General features: G+C 37.4%; 2 protein-coding genes across 2 annotated transcripts; one reads left to right on the top strand and one right to left on the bottom strand.

The window, feature by feature from the left end:
- Window positions 1-3,478: 3,478 nt before the first annotated feature.
- Window positions 3,479-7,352, bottom strand: LOC110919358. Its single transcript, XM_022163632.1, has 6 exons — window positions 7,085-7,352; window positions 5,763-6,967; window positions 5,389-5,467; window positions 4,477-4,875; window positions 4,061-4,389; window positions 3,479-4,003 (listed from the first exon to the last, which is right to left on the bottom strand). The coding sequence occupies exons 1-6, from the start codon at window positions 7,350-7,352 to the stop codon at window positions 3,479-3,481; spliced, it is 2,805 nt and encodes a 934-aa protein (XP_022019324.1).
- A 5,508-nt stretch (window positions 7,353-12,860) lies between these two features.
- On the top strand, window positions 12,861-13,930 carry LOC110915711 (protein SRC2 homolog). Its single transcript, XM_022160442.2, has one exon. It carries the CDS (start codon window positions 12,993-12,995, stop codon window positions 13,764-13,766), a length of 774 nt encoding a protein of 257 aa, XP_022016134.1. The 5' UTR covers window positions 12,861-12,992; the 3' UTR covers window positions 13,767-13,930.
- Window positions 13,931-22,097: the final 8,167 nt, after the last annotated feature.

Genomic DNA, 22,097 nt, shown 5'->3' with positions numbered 1-22,097 from the left:
AAGCAAAAGATATAGATATATTTCAACTGAATAAATTGTAATGTTTATGTATCACAAAACAGTCGAAACAGATCCACAGGCGGATTGAAATAAAAAGGAAAACTGTTCAACAGACTTTGACATCTAAAGCTTGCGAGACTTGAGTAATGATGCCTGGAGTAGCCAGCCTATTTCGTCTAGTACCTGCACTTAGCCTTGTTGGAAAATACGTTAGTTTGCACTGGTAAATACAACGTTACTGACTCATTTTGAAAAGAGTTTGAAAATTGATTTGAATGCACTTCGGCAAAAATATTTTTATAACTTGGGACAATTAAAATAATCTTGTATACAGTTTTACTTATTTGTCGTCCATTAGGGCTGGTTATAAGGCGGGACTTAAGCTAACTGACACGCCACAGGTATAATGCCCACAAGGTCGATTCCTTAAAGTGGGATACCAGTTTTTACATAATGCATCCGTCAGGTGTACGCCTACACCCCGTGCTTAGGTCGTGGCCATTTCTTTGAATGATGCCAAGGATATCCGGAACATGGTCATTTAACCCCCAAAGGCCATACACCAAATAATACATATCAAATGGGTCATGCAAATACATTAATCACAGTTCGATTTAAATGACTACACACATCCGACCAAGCGGTACTTTTATAGTACCGTATCCCAAGCCCGTATAGGGAAAATAAGTTAAGGGTATTTACCTGCAAAGTATAAATCAAATACAGCAAGTGCACGTAGCTTTTACTGGGCTCCTAATCTGGAACGAAGGTTTTTAATAACCTATCAGAATCCTAACGGGTCTTTAATTAAGTTTATACTTAGACCGGTTAATTTTCAAAAGGAAGACACGGTTCAAACGCATGATAAAGCGAAGACCGACTTAGAATGTGGTTTTGACCCGACAAGCCTGAATACTTGTTTAATATGGGTAACTTAATCACATTCTGGATTTTGAGACAAAAACGATATGGTTTGACCCGTTTCGGCTAATATATGTAAACTAGTTACATAGACCGATCCGAACGCGAAACTTGCGTAACGGGTAACCATAAGAGTCATGAACATGTTCCACAAGTTAATATGCCTTAAATATGTTGTGACATCAGTAGGATATCTTCTATTATGCCCAATACGAATTTAAAACCAATTTATGCCCCGTAGGGGTATTTTGGTCATTTAAAAGGTTATAAAAGAGTTTAAACATAATTATGAGTTTTGGATCTGATATAATCAGTAAAAATACTTAATTTACTAAGTTATATCAGTAGGGTATAACTTATATGTGAAATCTATCCTTTATAACCAAACATTAAGGGCATTTTGGTAATTTCACATAAGCCTAAAAGGTCAAAATTGGAGATCTAAGCTTAAGACCTTTGTTTACTATTAGAATGTAAATATTTACTAAAAATATCAGTAGTCATCAAACCTTATATTTATAAAATGGTTTTAATACATATTATGCGGTAAAACGCTTAAAAAGGCGATTTGGAGCCATTTCCGGGTTTTCAAAGGAAAGCTGATAATTTTATTATTCTAGAAGGCTCAAAATACTTTATTTATCATATTAAATCAGTAGAAAAAGGTTTGGGGTCAAAAGGATTTGTAAAACACATTTTATAGCCCAAAAGGGCAAAACCGGCAATTACCGAATTAAGCTTAGAACTCTATGTTATGCTCAGCCCTAAAATAAATAAAAATCTTCAAAAATCCCAAAATATTATATAACATCAGTGGGTAAAAAGTTTGGTATCAAAAATTGGGTTTAGATAGGCTATATGCTAATTATTCGGTTTAATTACTAAAAAGCTTTCTAATTACGCTAATGAGCATAACTCCTAATCTAGACCTCAAACTGATGTTAAATTTTAGGGACAAGTTTATAATTCAGTAGTGAAGGTTTCTATTCTTTCACTTTATAAAAAATCACATTTTAAGATGATAAGGGCATAATAGTCAACATTTAAGCACTTAACGGAATCATGCATATGAATCGGATAACTAATGAACCAAGTTGTATAATCTCAGAGGGTTATACTTATAGGTAACTTGGTCCTAATAAGGCTCTAAGGCATTCCTAAATCATGCTCAAATGGGTCAGAACTGAAAGTCAAAGCATAAGTCAAACTATGCGACTTTCGGTTCCGAACCGAGCTTAAACTAAAAATTGTCGAGTTGAACATGTTTAGACATGTTCTTACATTAATTACCAAGTTATATTAATGTCAAAACAGGTTGCATAGCTTCTACATTGCTAATTATGCATTTATTTGAAAATTAGCTTTATGTTGACTTTTTATAATCAACTTTGACGCGACAATTGACCTAATTAGAGTGGGAATCAGAGGGTGACCTTTTAAGGGTTTAATGCCCACATAATTACCAACTCATAGGTACTTTCAAAATGAAATTTGACTGGAGCAATTAAGATTAATGACGAAGTCAAACCTTAATTACGACGGTTTGACTTTAAGCTAATAAACTAAGCAAAACAGAATTAAAGGAGGTTAAGTATACTTACAATAGTCCTAAGCACAACTAATGATCACTAGGAAAGATGCTTGAGCTCCAGGAACTTCCAAGAAGTGAGTTGTGAAGTTAACAAGTGAATGAGCAATGAAGACCCAAGTTCATGGCCTTTATATAGGTTTCTTAGATCAATTTGATCATACCAACAAGTCTAGGATTGTTTCCAGATGATTACAAGTGTCCCTAGACCCTTTAAAACCATCAAACAAGCTCTAGGTATTGAAAAATGGTAAGTTAAGTCGGTTAAACGAGCTGGAACGGGCAGCTGTGATGTTTTTCAGCATCTGGGCACCTTAGGCGGCCCGCGTAAGGATCCATAGACACCTTACGCGCCCCGTGTGAGGGTCTGATCCGGTCAACAAGTTTCCCATAATTGCAATTTTGGTCCCTGGTCATTCTAAACTCATTTTTAACTTGTTTTCTTGCACTATAAACCCCCAAACTTGACTTTTCAGGACTCCAAGTTATAAACCAACTTTGTTAAGTCCCCGGTTATTCATACGTTCACCGAAAAGTCTTAAATTTCAATATTGACGCTTTTAACCCCTCGTATACGAATATTGTCATAACTTTCTCATACTTAATCGAAACCTTGTGAAATTTTTAGCACGCATTCTTGTGAGTATAATTTATCATTACAAAGCTTCAGGTCCGCTTAAAGATCACTCAGAGGTATACTTTAAACATGTTGACACATTTAGCCCCTGTAGTTTGTAATTCCTCACTTTCTTTCACAATTAGCTTCGTATGATCCATGATTTATTCGTTTAAGGGTATAAACATCTTGTAAGGTTGTTGAAAGATATATTTACTCATTGTTGACATTTTAAATCCTTTTACACACATAGATTCCCTATTTGTCAACTTTAGTCCCTCTAATTCAATCCTTTACACGTTTTAAATCCATGACACGTGTCGATATAATATTGGACATGAATTTTAGAGGTGTTACACTAAGTTTAACTTAGAGAGCTTATTCATATTTTTGAAATTTACATGCCCCAATAGCCTGTGCCAAAGCAGCGACTCCGATTCTGAAGCCTTTAAGATCAAACATGTTAAGTTGTCATTTGTCTTGGCATTTTTCATGTTGAGCACGTATGTGTTGTTTTGTCTTGGAGCAGTGACCATGATCATTTCTGCCGGAACTACATATTCAGGCTTGAGAAATAAGCATTCGATATCGTTGAAAAGCACAGATATTCCTTTATCACAGACTTGTGATACACTCATGAGATTATAGCACAATTCTGGAACATAGTTGACATTTTCCAACATGAGGGCTTCAGACACCACATCTCCTATTCCAACTATCTTCCCTCCCTTCTCGTCTCCAGCGAATGACACGAAATCACCATCAATAAAACGAAAGTTCTTCAGAAGTTCCTTCAAGCCTGTAATGTGTCTTGAACATTCGATGTCGACATGCCAGATATATTCCATGAGCATACAAAGCCATTTCTGGAGTTTATTCTGAAATACAAGAATATACACAAATTAGTTTGGTTTAGGAACCCAGATTTGCTTTACTTTGGATCTATCGTGGTTCTGTCCCACGATATCCTCCTTTTGCTTCCAAAAATAAGCTGTTGAATTGACCAGATTTTTAACAGACTTCTTAAGATAATCAAGTTGATCTGTGAAGTTCTTAACAAAATCATATTCTGGTTTAGAAAAGTTCTTGTTTTTACAATGTTTCGTTGTATGTCCTAAATGACCACAGCGAAAGCATCGTTTACGTCTGGGCCTTTTGGTGTTAGAAGATGATATATGTGATGAGTGTCTTGAGCTTTCTGCTTTCTTCATTTTCTTGTCAACTCGGCTTTCATCTTCTAAGCATTCTTCATCGCTGTCGGAATCTGATGAGCTTTTTGATGTTTGATATTCATTAGACTTTAATTCTTCACTTGCTTCTTAGCTTGAATCACTGCAGCTTTGATCCTCACTTGAACTTTCTGAATCTTGATCTTCAATTGTTTCATTGCTTGAATTTTCGGAGCTCTCACCTTCTGTTGTCTGATCTTCACTTGACCTTGTTCCTTCGTTTGAAGCGTCAGAGCTTTCATCATTTGTTGTTTGATCTTCACTTGAAGTTTCCGAGGTCTCTTCATTTGAAAATTCAAAGCTTTCACCATCTGTTGTTTGATCTTCACTTGAGGTTTCTAATTTTTGCTCACAATCAGGACTTGAAGTCTCTTTTTCCTTTTCTGAGGCAGCAATGCTTGAGTCTTCATTGCTGTGATCTACAGCGACTTTCTTTCCCGAATCTGTCATACCTGTTCGAGATGGACTAAATTCTGGAATTTCCTCGATGAGGAATTTTCCAAAGCTTTTCTTTTTCGATTCTGGCACAAATACAGGAGATTCACAAACATTTTTATCATTACAAAATGCAAAATTTAAATCACGACATTCAAACATAGCATGTTCACGATCACGGGTCTTAAATGTAGGCACATGGCCCTTACAGTCATCCGAAGATTTAAATTTAGGCACATGGCCATTACAGTCATTCGTCCTAACTAAATTATTACATTCATCCCGAATATTGTTTTTTCTTAGAGCAGTTCCAGGCGAACCAGTTAACAGTGGAATAACTGTCGCCTGAATATCCTATTCCTATTTTTGAACCGCCGCATTCGCCATCCTCATCGCACACATCTTCTTTACACACAATTGGATCTGCATCACTTTTAGAGATATTAGCGGTTGTTTCGTTTTAAAAATAATCGTTTTCATCAACAGAGACCTTTTCATCAATAAAATCTTTGTCGGGATGAGGAGTTGGCATAGGCACATAGTTTTTGCTATGTGGTGGAAAGAAAAGTTTTCTTTCGTTTCCTTGCCTATCCTTATACCAGATCCCGTCTTTTTCAAACGTTGGTTGTTGGCAGTTTTTGATGTCAGTAAAGGCCTTTTGACTGACATTCCACTTGTCTATGATAATTTGCAATTTATTTTTTTCATTCAAAGCTTTTTCTAGTCTATCTGTGAGATCGTTAATGATAAAATCTTTTCTAAACACAAATTCTTTTAAAGTTTGCATTTCAGCTAAAGTTGAATTCAACTTTCTCTGATATGCGGCCTCGTTCTGTTTAAGCTCTTTGTTAAATTTTAAAGCTTTGTCTTTTTGTCTCTCAAATTCTAGATTTAGAGACTTGTAATGTGCCACGACATCAACGCATGCTGGTGTGCATAACTTTACTTTAAAGCTATGTGGAATACTATTTACCAAGTCTTTGTCAGCTTTTTCTTTCGAAGATTCTGTTTTCATTGCTGCGGCTGAGACTTTTTCTTTGTCTTTCTTCTGGTCAGATGACTCCTTAGGAACATGCTCCTTAGCTTCTTCATAATTCTTTTCTTTCTCAGGCTCCGGGGAGGTGAGAATGCTTTTCAGACCCTTGTCAGTAATGTTGTCACCTTTTCGAATTCCAGCTGTCGGTTTCTCAAACTGCTTTGATGAGGACGCGCTTGAGATCTTTGCCATAAGAGCTTTGTTGACTTGTTCCTTGGCTTCAGCAATTTCCTCACTCCAATCATAATCTTCAATGACTAAAGCTTTTAGTGTGTTAGGAGAAGTGTTGTTTTTGTTTTCTTCGATAGTGATTTGTTTTACAGCAGGAGTAGCTTCAATGTTTCCTTCTTTCAACAAGGGGCAGTCACGCTTGAAGTGACCCAGATTCTTACAGTTGTAACATCTAAGTTTGGATTCGTCAAAACCAGCCTTTCCAAGACCCAAACGCTTCCCGGTCTTGTCCTGAAATTTCTTCAACCTTAGAGTGATCATGGCCATCTGCCATTTCAAATCCATTTCCTCCATGTCATCTGGATCAACCTGATACATGTCTTCAGCAGTGAACATCTCCTTCTTGAGCTCTCCTAACATTAAAGCTTCATAGATACTCAGAAACATGTTAAAAAGTGCCACGTTTTCCGTAGACACTTTCAACGCTTGTGTATCACCAACCGTGACAGTCTTTTCACTAAGTTGTGGAGCTTTTGATGCGCTTGCGGAAGCGTTAGCATAGATCATGTCAGAAGCTTGTTGACTGATGCCACCTGAAGCAAGGAATGCCACATTCTTCATTCCAGCAGAAGTTTGATTGGTCTTTGGAGTGTAGCCAGCAGTGTTCATTTCTCGTTTATTGACATCCATTTCAAAAGCTCTTAGAGTGTTAATTAAGTCGGACAGAGTGACAGGATTTGGATTATTGAGGAAATCCTTCTTGATCATCATGCATTGCAAACTCCATTCCTTAGGGAGTGAGTCCAGCAGCTTCTTTATAGCAGCATGGTTTGTGACAGGATTTCCTGCCTTCTTCATTTTGGTCATCATATTCAGAAAGCGACTGATATGATCGGAAAGACTTTCTCCACGAACTCCACAAAACATGTCGTATTGCTTCGGCACCATGTCTCTATTGCTTTCAATTTGCTCTTCATTTCCCTCATAATACTCAATCAATGCATTCCAGAGTGCATTTGCAGTTCGGTGTTCTTCAAACATGTTGCAGTCATCAGTTGACAGAGCCATGGTTAAGGCGGCATGTGTACGACAATCACGTTGGATTAGGGCCTTGTCTTCGTCAGTGAAGGTTGTGGCCTCATTGTTAGTGACTACCGCATCTCCTCGAACCACCGTTGGAATGTGAGGTCCAGCGGTGACTGAGAGCCACAGATTGTATTCTGTGTATTCGAAGAACGACTGGATACGAGTCTTCCAAGTACTGAAATCTTTAGCTCCTTTCAACTTTGGTGGCCTAGTAGTGGTTCCGGTCTCAAGCTCCACTTGAGCAATTGGACTTAGCTGATTCAACGACATCTTGGCTTGTTTTTGACAAAGGAAAGCTGATCAGAGGTTAATTTCGCTGATAGGACTGCTGGAGAACTATTTTGCCGGTAAATATGGTAAACTCGCCGGAGATCTGACTGAGATGAAAGAAACAGGACCAATTTCGACGGAATCTTCGCTGGTCTCCTATCTTCGCCGGTACACAAAGATATCCTGCACGAGCGAACAAGCTAATTCCGCTGATACAAATAGCGCACACGTTAGATTGGCTAATTTCTCCATATACCGTGATAAGAACGCTGTGGTTGTATATCACTGTTCTCGAAGTCGCCTTCGATAATTTCGCTAAAAGGGTCACTTGGCACTATTTCACCGGCAATTGATAATTTTGGTCGAGTTTTGGTCGGCGAAATTAATGATTATGCGATGTTCTTCAAAAATTGTTCGCTATATTCAAGAATGTCATCGCTATATTCAAAATTAAGTTCGCTGGCTTCAAAAATTCTTCGCTGTATTCAAGTTAATTTCGCTGACCAGAGGGTTTAACACGAACTAAAACCCTCTAATCACACAAAAACGACTCAAAACCATGTTTTGATGCATTTTTATGTCCAAAATGAGTCCCTAATCACATATTAACAACAACCTATCGATTAAACACACCAAATCAATCCATTTTAAGTCCAAAAATTTGAAAAACCTTGAAACTTTGAAAAACCTTCAAAACTTTGAAAAATCTTAACAAGAACACAACAACCAAGAGCACTATGGCTATGATACCAAATTGTAGATCCCAATATCAATCTGGATCACAGTGGTTGGTTGTTTTAGTCCAAAACACCTATTGATTAAGTGTTTGAACTATGAAAAAGTTAAGAACAATCCAGAATGAAGATGAAGCTAATGGATTGATGAATACAACAAGTGTTGTATTGAATCCAAACACGTATATAAATCAATAAAGCACCTTGGAGATCTGATTTGAGCACAATATCAAGAGATTTAATGTAAACAACACTTCATTCACCAAAGAGCCAAAAGCTTGGCTAGGGCTACAATGCTTGAGTTTATATAGGACCTGATTTGCCAGCATAATTATAATTATGCTAGAATCTTAACTACACCAAGTCAGGTTTGCTAGTTTCATGAAATTACAAAATAAGCCCCTAGACTATAAAACAAGCTACAAACTATTATAAAACTAATCCAGTACAAGTATGAACGATCTCAAAAGTTCCAACAAAAATGCCCTTGAGGATAAAGACAAAATAGAAGGTTTTAAGTTGGGGAATCTGGCAAAATTTGAAATTTGGACCAAAATGGAAAAAAAAAAACGAAACCACAAGGACCAAAATGGCAAAAGGTTTGAAATTTGGACTAAAGTGGTAAAAATGGCCAAACCTCAGGGACCAAAATGGCAGTTTACTCTAAAAACATATAAACTTTTAAACATTTTTAACAAATGTATCTATACTATATAATAAAAGAAACCAATTGAGAGACACTTGTCACTATTCTAGACAATCCTTAATTGTAGATAATTATTATTTAATTTAAATTATTAAATATTAATTAAATAAATATAAATCTTATCAACTCTAAATTATTGACATAAACTTAATATTTAGTGATTAAAAACTAACAAAAAACAATGAATAAACTAAACCTGATATTCGTTTACACACCCAAAGGATATAATTTAATCAGACAAAAAAATAAATTTAAATTCTAAATTTAAGTGATTTTCACTTATTAGTTACTAAAAAATAAAACATAATATAACTAAAAGAAAATTTGAAGGTGAAAACATTAATTGAAATCCTTTATTATAAATTATATTAAATTAGATTTATCATATTGTTCTAAATATGCGCATTTAATGTATATATGTGTGGGCCATCAGGGGGCAAAAGTGAAAGTGCACGAATTTTAACGTTATTTTACTAACTTCATGAAAATAATGTTAAAAGCTGAGGACGGTTAATTTTGCATCATGTGGTGGTGTTGATAGCTGAGAGACAAAATGGTACATTCACTAATCGGTCTTTGTCCCGAGTGCTGAGTGTTATGTGCCTTATGTCCAAGGCTTGATGCAAAACTACTATCGCGCCGGGGGTCTCACTGGAAGCAGCCTCTCTATTCCTACGGGGTAGAGGTAAGGCTTTCTACATCTTACCCTCCTCAGATCCTACCTTTGCTTTGCTATTGGTGGGATTAACTGAGTATGATGATGATGATATTGTTCTAAATATTCAACCCACATATAGTGTATTAGTTTTAGACTATATTAATTTTAGATTATACGGAGTGGGAGGGCATGAAGAGGGGTAACAAGCGTCAGGTGGCTGCCACATAGTAAGGGAGCGCGGTAAAAAAACACAGGGTGGTGTTGGGGTGAAAGTGACTTTTTTATTTAAAAAAAATCAATTAATTAAAACTAACTCAAACAACACTCACCAATCAAAATCCGCCATCTCACACTGCACAATTCCTCCACCCTATTGAAAATCTTCTGCCCCTTCCCCCCGCCCCTCCTTACGCCACCCACAGGCTGGTGTGCCTGGCGTGGAGAGGCTTCCACACCACTTTTCCACGCCTACTCCGTATGATCTTACAAGCTCAAGTATGGTTAATTTAAGAATCCTAAGTTTATACAAATAATTGTAGTATAACAAAAATAAGGCTAATGTTATCATACAAAGTATCCTAAAAATGAGAAGGGAACAAAGACACAATGAATCACAAAATATAACACAATGTTGAGGTAAAAAGACACAATGATATAAATATAGAAAACACACCATGTTAAATAAAAAGACACGTAGATCTAAACAAAAATTCTAATATCTACAAGTTAAAAAACCAAAAAGCGAAAATTCACAATCTCATATCGTCGAATTACGGTTCCAATGTCGCTCGAATGAGGTCAATCGGAGTCCGTTTGATACTCTTCCCACAACTTCTTATTTTTAGAAGACTATGTATTTGATTCTAACCTAACAAAATAAATTTCACTAATATAACTTTATTTTTTATTATTAATATAAACTTTATTTTGAAAAGTGTATTAGTTTTAAAGTTTTTTTTAACGTTAATTAATATTGTTTCACTTAACAGTAGATAAACATACATATTATTTATTGTTAATGTTATTATTGTTAACTATGAGAAATTATATTAAACAACTTATTAATCAAATCAAAAATTTAAAATAGTATCAACCAAATTTAAAAAATAATAAAAAAATCGATTTTGATTTAGAAATTTTTTTTTTAACAATAGATAAACATGTATAATACACATGGTTTTAAAGATATAACATTTTTTTTATTATTTGCTATATAAAATTAGATTTATTCAACCCATACAGTACACAGATTTTTTTTAAAATATAACTCTTTTTATTATTTAGTATATAAAATAACGTTTCTTCCACCCGTGAATACAGGGGTTTTTTTTTCTTTAAATATAACTTTTTTTTATTGTTTGGTATACAAAATTACATTTATTCAAACCGCACAATAAACGAGGTTCTTAAAGATATAACTTTTTATTATTTAATATACAAAATTATATTTACTTAACACATGTAATAAATGAGGTTTCTAAAAGTATATTGTTTTTTATTTAATATATAAAATTATATTTATTCAGCCCATGTAATAAACGGGGTTCTAACCTAGTATATATATATATACATATATAAATCTGTTTCTAGAATCATATAATCAATAAGAGATTAAGAAACAACAAACCCATCCTATAAACAGTTAAACTTTTTTAACCCATCCTAAAATCCTATTATCTCATAACTCTTGAACAAAACCACGTAAACATCAAAATAAAAAAAAATAAAAAAAAACAAAACATGTACCTGTCTGGGGCGGCCTGAATTAACAGCCGGAATTTTGCAGTCGCTGGACAGAATTATGCTGTTGCTGGGCGCCGAAGTGAGGCATATGGATGGCAGGAGTCGCTGGCAAGTGGCAGCGATTTGTTTTTTTTTTTTTTTTTTTTATTATGTGGACTGATTTTGTTTAACAAAACTAGTAGTTGGGTTGGGCTTGAATGGGTATTAAGTTATTGGGCTTGATGGATTGAATTTAAGTTTTTATCAAATGAGTTAGTGGGCTAACTTGTTTACATAATTTAATCGGGTTTCAATCCGTGTTCACAATTTTTTTTTTATATAAATTCCTAACATTTTTTTCCTAAGGGGTGTGAACGAAAAATTCCAATGGGTGCGGTCGGAAATTTCCAAAGGATGCAGTCGGGATGTTTCGCGAAAAATACCACTAAAAATTCTTTTTTCAAAAGGTGCAGCCGCCCACCCACAAAGATAAAACCGCCCCTGCTCCTTAATAACCAGGTGCTACATGTTGCTTCATGCTCAAGAGCACATTATCATAATTCCCTGTTACAATCACATATATGGTGTTAAAAAGTGAAATTATGCATCTTGGTCAAATTATCTTTCGGACAGTATATAATAACATATGTAAAAAGAATTTAAGGAAAAATCATTAACATATATTATCATGTCATGTAATCTTAATAAAATATATAAAGAACATAAGGAATAAACGAATATAATATTACCCTAAATAAAATCATCTTTTAGTTTTAAGTGAGGCAAGGTTAATGCCGCGTCCAGGCCGTGGCCAAACCGCACTTCCCTAGGTAGACCCAACAACCACTTTTGATTTCTTTTTTGTACAAATCTTATAAAAATTTTGATTTCTTTTTTGTACAAATAATTTTGACTTCTTTTTTGTACAAATTATATAAATATTGACTTCCTTTTTGTACAAATCTTACATAATTTTTTTTTAAAGGCGAACTTCATTAAAACACGGCAACCCCAAACCGGAAAGCACAAACGACCGGCCCACAAGCAATTATATAAAAACAAATTTACACTAATCGTTACACAAATCTTATATAAATAACTCAAAATCTGCCAATTTGATACATGTGTTTTAGAAGGGCTTATGTTTAAACGTTGACAACAAGTAGAGACATATTTTTTTAGATAGTATATCTTATGTTCAAACCTTAGAAAATGAAATAAGCGATAAGATTTGCCATTTAGAAATAATTGTAAATCGATAATCAACAAAAGTAAATAAAAAATAAAAAGGTAAAATTTAGTAAATAAATAATAAAAAGTAAATAAATAATAATAATGTTGAAATAAGGTCACTTAATTTAATGAATTCATTATTTATCAATAATAATTTCTACTAACTAATGTAACAAACAAATGACACTTGTAACTTTCTTTGCAAATCTTTTTTCGTATAATTTATTATAGATATAGACTTACTTTTCACTTGATTTCGCTTATAGAGATGTTCACAAACGAAATAAGGTTGTGTGAAAAGAATTTAAAAATTAGTAACGAAACTGGTTAAATTACGAGTGTGGAATATATTTAAACAAGTCAAAGTTTATTAAAAATCAATCCCAAATAAAAAAATTAGTTCTAGTTCTCTTCTCATGTAAAGGGCATAATCGTAAATGACACAGCAATTATGCTCACTAGAAGCATTATCCTCGAGATCCTTCTTTAAACCATCCAAACGTGCAACTACTATTTATACCTTCCATCCTCCACCGTAACATTTCATTCGTAACCACCACTAATCTCTGATCATTCACCGGCAGATCATGGCTGCGCGTTACGAACTAGAGATCACGATTTCCTCTGCCAAAAATCTTAAAAACATCAACTGGCGGCACGGCCCTCTCAAGCCGTATGCCGTAGTTTGGGTAGACCCCAAAAATAAATGCTCTACACGGGTCGATGAGGAGGGAGACGAGTCGCCCATATGGGATCAAACCCTCGTCATCCCTCTGAATGACCCGATAGAGGATTCCACTCTCTACATCGACATCGTCCACGCCAACGCGGCGGAGGACACGAAGCCGTTGATCGGCTCCGCCAAGCTTAAACTCAAGGACGTCGTTGATGAGGTCGGCATCGGAGAGGCGTTTACTGACAGTCTAAAACTGAAACGCCCCTCTGGCCGACCCCATGGGAAGGTGGAGGTGAAAGTGTCTGTTAGGGAACCGCGCTATCATGCGCCGGATCCCTACTATGCTCCTCCGTATGGTGTACCCCCACCGCAGTACCACCCTGCCCCACCACCATACGGGGGAAATTATCCCTACACAGCTCCGCCATCAGGGTATCCGTATTCCCCATACGGTGCACCTCCACCTCAATATGGGCAGGGTGGGTACGGTGGTCAACCATCGTACGGGTATGCTGCGGAGGAGAAGAAGAGTAAGTATGGGATGGGGACCGGACTGGCGGTCGGTGCGGCGGCCGGTTTGTTGGGTGGGTTGGCCATAGCTGAGGGTGTTGATTATGTGGAAGATCAAATAGCCGAAGATGCTGCCGAGAAGGTTGAGGAAGATCTCGGTTACGATGACGAATAGACCGTTTCGTTCTTATTCCTTATCTTTTTTCTTTGTTTTGTTATTTGTCACCCGAAGATGCTCATTTATGTGTTTTCAATAATTAAATGAAAGTTACGTAAATTAAATTTGGTGTAACGTGATAACGGAATTAAGACTGAGTAGCAGGAATATTGTGGTTGAAATACATTCGAATTTAAGAATAACTTGGCCTAAATCTCGAAACAACTTTATGAGTACTCTATCTGAAAGTCGAATATTGTTTATATTCTCTTATTATTCGCACGTGCTCAAGCCTCCTAGTAAAGTTATTTGATTTTTATTGTTCACTGTTTATTTGCAATTGGAACCTTGGGTAAGACTATGATAAAGTTTATATACGAAGCCTAATGGTATCCTCGTTATTATTGCAGTTATTGCATTTCGAACAATGTTGTATCAAGAATCAAGATAAATGTACCTAGCTTTTATACCTAAAACAATGTATTGTCATTGTTTAGCTTTAGTTTTTTAGTCATTATATCGAATTAGAATACAATTGTTACACATATTTACATTTAGTTTTGTTATTATAAATTTTTCTCACATAAACCAAGAAGTTTCTTCATTTGTACAATAAATAGAAAAAAAATTATGAGAACCAAAGGTGATACACGAATTCACAAATGTGTTTTTGGCATATGGGTTCTCTAAATCTCTAATGTAATTCTAGTAGACTAAAATGGCCATGAACAGGTGATCTGGTTTTCTATTTGATCAAACCCAATAAAAAAGAAATTAATAAATATAGAGTTGAATACGCTGTCTTTTTTCATAATGGACCTTTACTTCTTGTTTGAATCCCATCTTTCCTTTTTCCACATCAACTTGCGATATGGTCCTGAATTACATATATGGTCCTCATTAATTTACGTCCAAGTTTCATAAGCAATATTTCAAAATATACACCATTATCATGCCTTTAATTTGATTACAGAAAATTTAGAGTAGCATGTAAACAACTAACAAGTTGTATCGCAACCATGGTTGCAAAAGTCGCTAGGCGCTCACTAGTGGATTTGAGAGTACTCGGCCTAGACGGAGATTACTCGGAGAGTAACTGGCCTAGGCAAACAATACTCGGGCCTCGGCAACAGACCTTTTAGCGAGTACTCGGGGAGTACTCGGATCCTAGGCGGGACTTTTCACCTCATTTTAAATAGTAAATCTGATCCTGCCGAAAATAAAACTTTGATTCCTTGACGTTAAGAAATTACCGTGCATGACCCTCTTTAGTTTTTCTAAATAACATTATAGTTTTTCAAAATACAATTGTTTTTTATTTTCCTAATAAAAAGCGTTGTATAGTGTTAGATCCATAACACATCATGTAAATTGTTTGTTCATTTAAAGGCGATGAAAGTTGCTTGTCATTAACTCGTATCACCTATGCTATATATAATGTACTAGATTGCTGCCCTAGGTTGCGCGTTGTAGCGGCGACGTCTTAGCTGTTTATAGTTGTCGGCATGTTATGTGATCATTAATTATATGAAAACGCGTATTTCGACATATCCGATCTAACTCTATGTAACCTATATAAGCATTGGGTTACAAAAGAAACGGAATCGAACCCGGGGTGGTTCGTTTAGTGAGGGTTCCACTTAACCACTGTATCACCCTTACTTTTGTATCATGACCTAGCGCCATCAAAATGTACACTAACTCGAATTTATACCATCGAATGAAAACGTGTTAGAATTGTATGAACCGTTCGCGTAAATAAATAAAATAAACAAATTTTTATTACTGATTACAATACAAAGAAAGCTGGAAAATAAAAATACTATTACCACTGAAATAAACAAATACAAGAATTGGAGTAGAAGCAGAAAATCCGATGACTGAAGCACGTGTTCAACACGCTTCCCTTAAAACAAATTCCGAGTCTCCCAGGAGTACTCGTTTTGTTTCCCAGGGTACAACAGCCGAAGCAGCGTACTGCCGGAGTTGACCTACAACCCGAAGGCTACCTTGAAGAGAGTAGGAGAAGATCAGAAAGCTGTAGAGAGAAAGTGAATTTGCTGTTGTGTTACTGGTGTGTTCTGCAGTTGGGTATGGAGCTGTATTTATACAGTTCCTGATTCGAAACGGTCAAAAGGAATTAAAGGAGAGGTTTAAATTTCATTAAACGTCTTCAATGCAATTAAATACGTCACTTAATTCGCTGTTAAAACCGTTTGACTTGTCAGTTTCGAATGCTGATCTGAAACTGCTTCGTCATTAAATGTTGGAAGCTTCTACGCGCGTGCGCGCGATACACACTGGTGCGCGCGCAGTTCTGCACGCTCATGCGCGCTGCGTCCTTTTGGCTCACTGCCATGCGCGCGTGCGCCACGTCACTTATGAGCCTATACGAGCGCACCACACAGTCGCGCCGTATTGGCTTACTCTGGTGCGCCGCGCACGTCACCACAGGGCCCATGCACCATACGCGCAACCGCGCGCCTTCATGCCATGTGTACTCGCGCGCGGACTGCCATGCCACGCGCTTCGAACCCGCACGCCACTTCACCAGTTGGTCCTTGCAGCCTCTGTGATCCACCACGCGCACGTGGTCAAAAATACAAAGGCGGCTCTCAAGCGGGCGAAGTGCAAAGTGTGCCATCAAAGCTCCACATTGCGCCTCATCGCCCACGCCACGCGCGCGCGCATGCGAGTGCGAGTTAGGGTGCTTCGCACCCTTCGTGAATACACTTAGTGTGTGCTTCCATGAAACAATAAGGATGGAGAGTTCCCACTTAAATACCCATTTAAGTTTCATCTCTCCTCCTATGTGGGACAAGGTGCTACTCTCCATTTTGTTTTAGCTTTCAATGTTTCAAACACCCAACTTTGAGAATCTATATCTCATTCATCTTAGCTCCGTTTTGGACGTGGTTTAGTTCATTGCAAAGCTCTTCCAACATTGAACACAAACCCACAAATAAATATATTAAAACCCGCTCATTTTCTTATATTTATTTCTAGTCCAAAATAGGAAAAAATCATTTTCCTATATTTGTGAAAAAATGCTATTTTCACCAATTTTCCAACAAACCCCCACATGAAAAATGCTATTTTCATCAAATTTCCAACAATATCCCCCACATGTATGGAAATCGATCTTTCCTTACACTTTTCAACGATAAACTTCGACAGTTGAGTATTGCAAGATAGGTAGGTTGTTGCCTTTGAACCTTCTTTTGTGAACCATACTTAGCTTACTAGCGGTTTGTAGATGCGATGTCCTTGAACATACCCCCATTTGTGTAAACGACAATACACTTCACACAATACTCTCCCTGTTTTGGCCAACCCCTCATTGTCGTGTCCTATTATGGTCCTGGAACACTAGCCTGGTTCTGCGAGAGCTCTAGGATTTGTGCCCCCCGCCCCCCCCAAATCCATTCGAAGCGACCCTACTTCTCCCCAACATAGGTGATTCCCAAGAATCATTAAAAGCATCATGGTTATTTGATTTCCCGAAATCATTAACCTTAATATGCTTAGCCTCAATTCAATGTCACTGATTGGAATGGACTAGGAAGTATGTATTACTCCCTTTTATTTAGTTTGGGGTTCTCCCCACAGTGACTCCGTTTTGGTAATATGATTAAGTTGGCCTATTGATGTGCGTGAAGTGTGTTATATTTTAGGTGTAGATTTTAAGCCCTTTTACACTTTTTAGCCAAGTTTTAAATTTATAAAACACGATATTTACTAACACTAAACAAACATATGGGCAAGTGCACCCATCGTAGACGTAGTATAGTACTGGTAAGATACCAAGGTCGTCCAAGGACACAAGAGCTTTTAGTATCGGTTTATCCTCAACGTCTAATCAAATCAAAAAGTTAGAAAAAGATTTTAAACTAGAAAAATAAAATTAACTAAAATGCTGAAAAGTAAAATAAAAGTAAAAACAGATAGACAAGATGAATCACTTGGATCCGACTCGTGTGTAGCGTAACCTTTGATTATTTCCGTACTTTTGCACTTGTTTAAGAGATTATCTTAGTTATTGTAGTAGGCCCCTCTCTTGAAGGTGACGTTACCCTCAACCCAGTAGTTTGAGTCAGCAAGGATACAATCCTAAAGGGTCGGATTATTGAAAGATAATTAATTAAGTTATTAATGCATAATGTGGTAGGCCCCTCTTTTGAAGGTGACGTTACCCTCGGCTAAGTAGTCTGAGTCAGCAGGGATAGAGTCCTAAGTAGCCGGGTTAAAGTTTTAATAGTAGTTTAACTTATGAGGGGATCAAAGAGTTTGGACCCCTGCCATCCAATATCGGTGGGTATTGAAGGAGGTCCTACTAAATTTGACCTATGTCCTTTGTAGGATCTATACACTGAACAATGGCAAGACTCTTACCAAACCGTTCCCTTAACCCCCGACCAGGTAGCCAACATGTCTCCATATAGACCGTGGAGATATGAATGGTGAAAATCTTTTATTTTATATAGACAGTAAAATAATGCCAAGACACCACGGACAAACGATTAAAAATAAGCAATTAAAAAGTCCGAAAAGATTAAAAATAAAAAGTATTACACTAAACACTTGTCTTCACCAAGTGATGTAAGAGACTTAGGCAAACATGGCCTTTGATTGTCAAGAACTCTTACGATCAATCTTGGATCCCGAGACGACTCACACACTCTATGATGGACAATGGATGATGGTGGTGGATGATGGTGTTGTGATGGTGGTGGGTGGTGGGTGAAGTGTGAGAGAGGTGGTGTGCCAAGGGATGAGTTGCAAGTGATCCAAGCACTCCTATTTATAGGCTGAACAGAAGCTCGGGTACGGCCCCGTGTCCATTGGGCACGGCCCCGTGTCCATCCTCCTCTCTTTCTTCATTAATTGCAGTTTGTCTGCATTAGTTAACCACGCCCCCGTGTCCGCTGAGCACGACCCCGTGTGCAGAAGCATATCTGTACTATCAAGATTTGCCTGGATTCTGCGAATCTTATAGTTGACCATGGCCCCGTGTCCGCTGAGCACGGCCCCATGGTGGGCGATGGAAGCTTCTACAACTTTGTCTTTTCTGCTGACACTTGGGCACGCCCCCATGCTCACTGAGCACGGGGCGTGTTCAGCCTTCTCTTCTCTTGTTGTGCTTGGGAAGATGCTGTCGGGAGGCCAGGCATGCCACGTTTGTTCCTTTTCTTGTATTTATGTTAGATTTAGCTGCCTTTTTGCTTCTTTTGTTTATTTGAGCTCATTTAATCCTGAAAATACAAAAGGAAGACAAAAACACACTTTTTCCAACATTAGTACTAAAAAAAGGGTTAGTTTTATGCCACAATTGATGTAATTTATATGTTGCCTTTTTATGCACATCAAATACCCCCACACTTGAATCTTTGCTTGTCCTCAAGCAAAACTCTTTATAATGTGGCTTTTACACTCCCAAATGGAATGGGTAGAAGAGAAGGTTTTTGGGCTTGTCATAGAGTGTCGGGATTCCCAAGATTCTTTATTAAGTTTTATTTTTATTTATTTACAATCCTATTCGTCATGATTTATTAAAAACGTTCCATAAGATAAATTACTTATTAGGGCATAACATGCCTTTTTAAAATTCCATTTATATACAAGTTCACATACCTCACGGGGGATTACTCAACTCGGCCGAAAATGTTTTTTAGTGAATCACTCGAGAGCGGCATGGAACTTACTCCTACCATAAGCTTGCCAAGCAATCAATCCTCCTCCTTTTTAACTATACACCTTTGTAAATATCAAGAGGACTTTTGGGTGAAGGGTTAGGCTTGGGCTAAAGGTGGGTGGTTGGGTTAGTGGTTAGTAAAAGGGCGAAAAGTGTAAAGAGCGTCGGTTTTCATAAGACTCGTTATTTTTCAAAACTTTTTATTTTGATGAAGCATTCCTTTCAAACAAAGTTGTTTTTGATAAACTTCTTTATTTATTTCTTTGGCTTCATCCTCATATATTATTTTTTTTTCATAACGAAGTCATAAGAAAAACTGAGCTTGTTACTAAAATAAAGGGTTTAAAATGAAAAAGGGTTTAGGTGGGTAAAAAGGGTTTTTGGTTTGGGTTAAGAAATGAAAAGGTTCAGGCTCAAAGGGGTTAACTAGGGGGATTTTGGGTAGGTGGTAAAAGAAAAAGAAAAATAATGGTATAGAAATAAAAAGGGTTAGTCCTAATGCCTCCATCATTTACTTACTCGGGTTTAAGTTGGTAAATACCGGGAATGTATTGTCGTGGCAAGTTCTAGAGTCATACGAAGCAAGCGGCTATTCACACAAGAAACGAAAAATGAGCATTTAGTTTAAAGATATGTATTTGTATGCTCAATAAAAGCTCAAAACTCACTTTCGTGGGAATGGGTTTTTATGTGATCAGGTATATATAATCAAATTTTAACTTAGTTTGTCATGCCGTTTCATAATTTTCTTATGTTGGTTCTTTTTATCACAACGCTATCGGTTGTAAATTTGTAAAAATATAACTTTTTTAGAATTTGAAATTCCCAACTTAAACCTAAACAAGTAAAGAAAATTGAAAATTTTGAAAAAAAAGTTTGGGGTGATTAGCGGTTCCAATAGAGTTTTGTGTAAGGCTTGTTAATTAGAACTTGCAAGATTCAAAGTTTTAGCATCCCCCCCCCACACTTAAATTACACATTGTCCTCAATGTGTCCCAAAAATAAGTTTTTAGGTTGATTGAATGTGTAAAAAGGTGTGAAAAAGCAATTTTTATGTTACTGGGCGTCTGGACACGACCCCGTGGTGTCCGGGCACGGCCCCGTGTTCAGGTGCCAGTAACAAAAGTTTGTAAAAAGAAACAGAAGCCTGGACACGGGGGCGTGTTCAGTGTGTACGCCCCATGTCCAGTTACCTGAACTGGGCATTTTCTGCAGATTGTGCAGCACAGGGCCGTGTTGGGCGGGCACGGCCCGTGCTGAGCTTGCTGTAGTGAAGAAAATTTTTTCGGATGGTCCCGTTTTCGTGCATGGGGCGCTGGTGCAAGTTTCCCTTGCTATCCTTCACCATTCCGAGTGTGTTTTATTCATTACAACATCATCCAAACACCAAATTAATAAAACCGTCATTCATTAAAACATAGAGAGAATTACATAATAATCCTAAAAAGTTAGAGTTCTAAATAAATAAGTCAAAAGATGCACAAGAAGTTCAAACCAAGAAGTTCTAGCCTAAAATTTATTTATTAGCAAAATTTCAGAAAAGATATTTCTCTCGGATGGATGCGGCTTGAAGAACTTCTTCCTCCGGGCACGGGTCCCTTACACGTCGGCGAGCCACTCCTCTATCTCCCTTGGGAGAAGAAAGGCGGGCGCATTGGCATCGGGTTGAGGGGGTGCAACCTCCACCGGGACTTCTTGTAGATCTTCAAGAGGAGGCTCCGCTGGAATGTCATCCTACCCGGTAGGATTGTTGATTTCAAGTGCTAGGTTCCAATCTTCTTGTGGGAGGATTGGTTCCATGGGAGGTGTTACAAGAATGTTTAACCTCTGGTGCAAGAGGTTAATTTCTTGAAAACTGTTTTCCAGCCCCACCGTAAGATAATTTATACGGTCTATAAGGACCTCCTCCACCGAAGTCATCTCGTCAAGGGCTTCACGTAATGCCGTTACGTAGCGTACGAGAGTAGCTTCAATCGAAGACCTTCTTTCCCCCCGACTGTTTCTGGAATGTGCAGAAGATGTTCTACTGTTTTGACTTGATATTCTACGAAAACAAACCAAAAAGAGCTCGTTTTAATGAAACAGTACATCGGACACGGCCCCGTGCTCAATGAGCACGGCCCCGTGTTGACCTTTCTGCATATTTTTGGAACAAGGAATCTTAAAGTTTTAAATTATTTTTCCAGCTTATGAGGCATTTTTGAGCAGAAGTAACTTAAAACCATGTTGTAGAACTTATTTGTAACAAGATTCCTTGAACAAAAACCCAATAAACACCACAATAAAGCTTGGAACCATGGTGATCTTAAGCTTTAATGGAGGTGTTGAAGCAAGAAAGATGAAGAAGAACGTAATAGATAATAGAGGAAAGGACAAGATGGTTGTTAGAACCTTCTTTTAGAAAATACCTAGGAGGGTATGGGAGAAGATCCTCTCAAATCTCTGTCCCTAGATGGTCCAAATGTGCAGGATTCTTGGTTGCATTTATAGAAAATGACAGCATGCTGGACACGGCCCCGTGTCGGCTGGACACGGCCCCGTGTGCAGGCAGGATCCTGACACATTTTGTCCGTATTCTGACAAAAAGTCAGAAAGGAATCTTTCGGTGGACACGGGGGCGTGTTGACTGGGCACGGCCCCGTGTCGAAGGGCTGTTT

The sequence above is a fragment of the Helianthus annuus genome, chromosome 16 (genome assembly GCF_002127325.2).
Source record: "Helianthus annuus cultivar XRQ/B chromosome 16, HanXRQr2.0-SUNRISE, whole genome shotgun sequence".
Lineage (NCBI taxonomy): Eukaryota > Viridiplantae > Streptophyta > Magnoliopsida > Asterales > Asteraceae > Helianthus > Helianthus annuus.
This window is presented reverse-complemented; position numbering and strand designations above follow the sequence as displayed.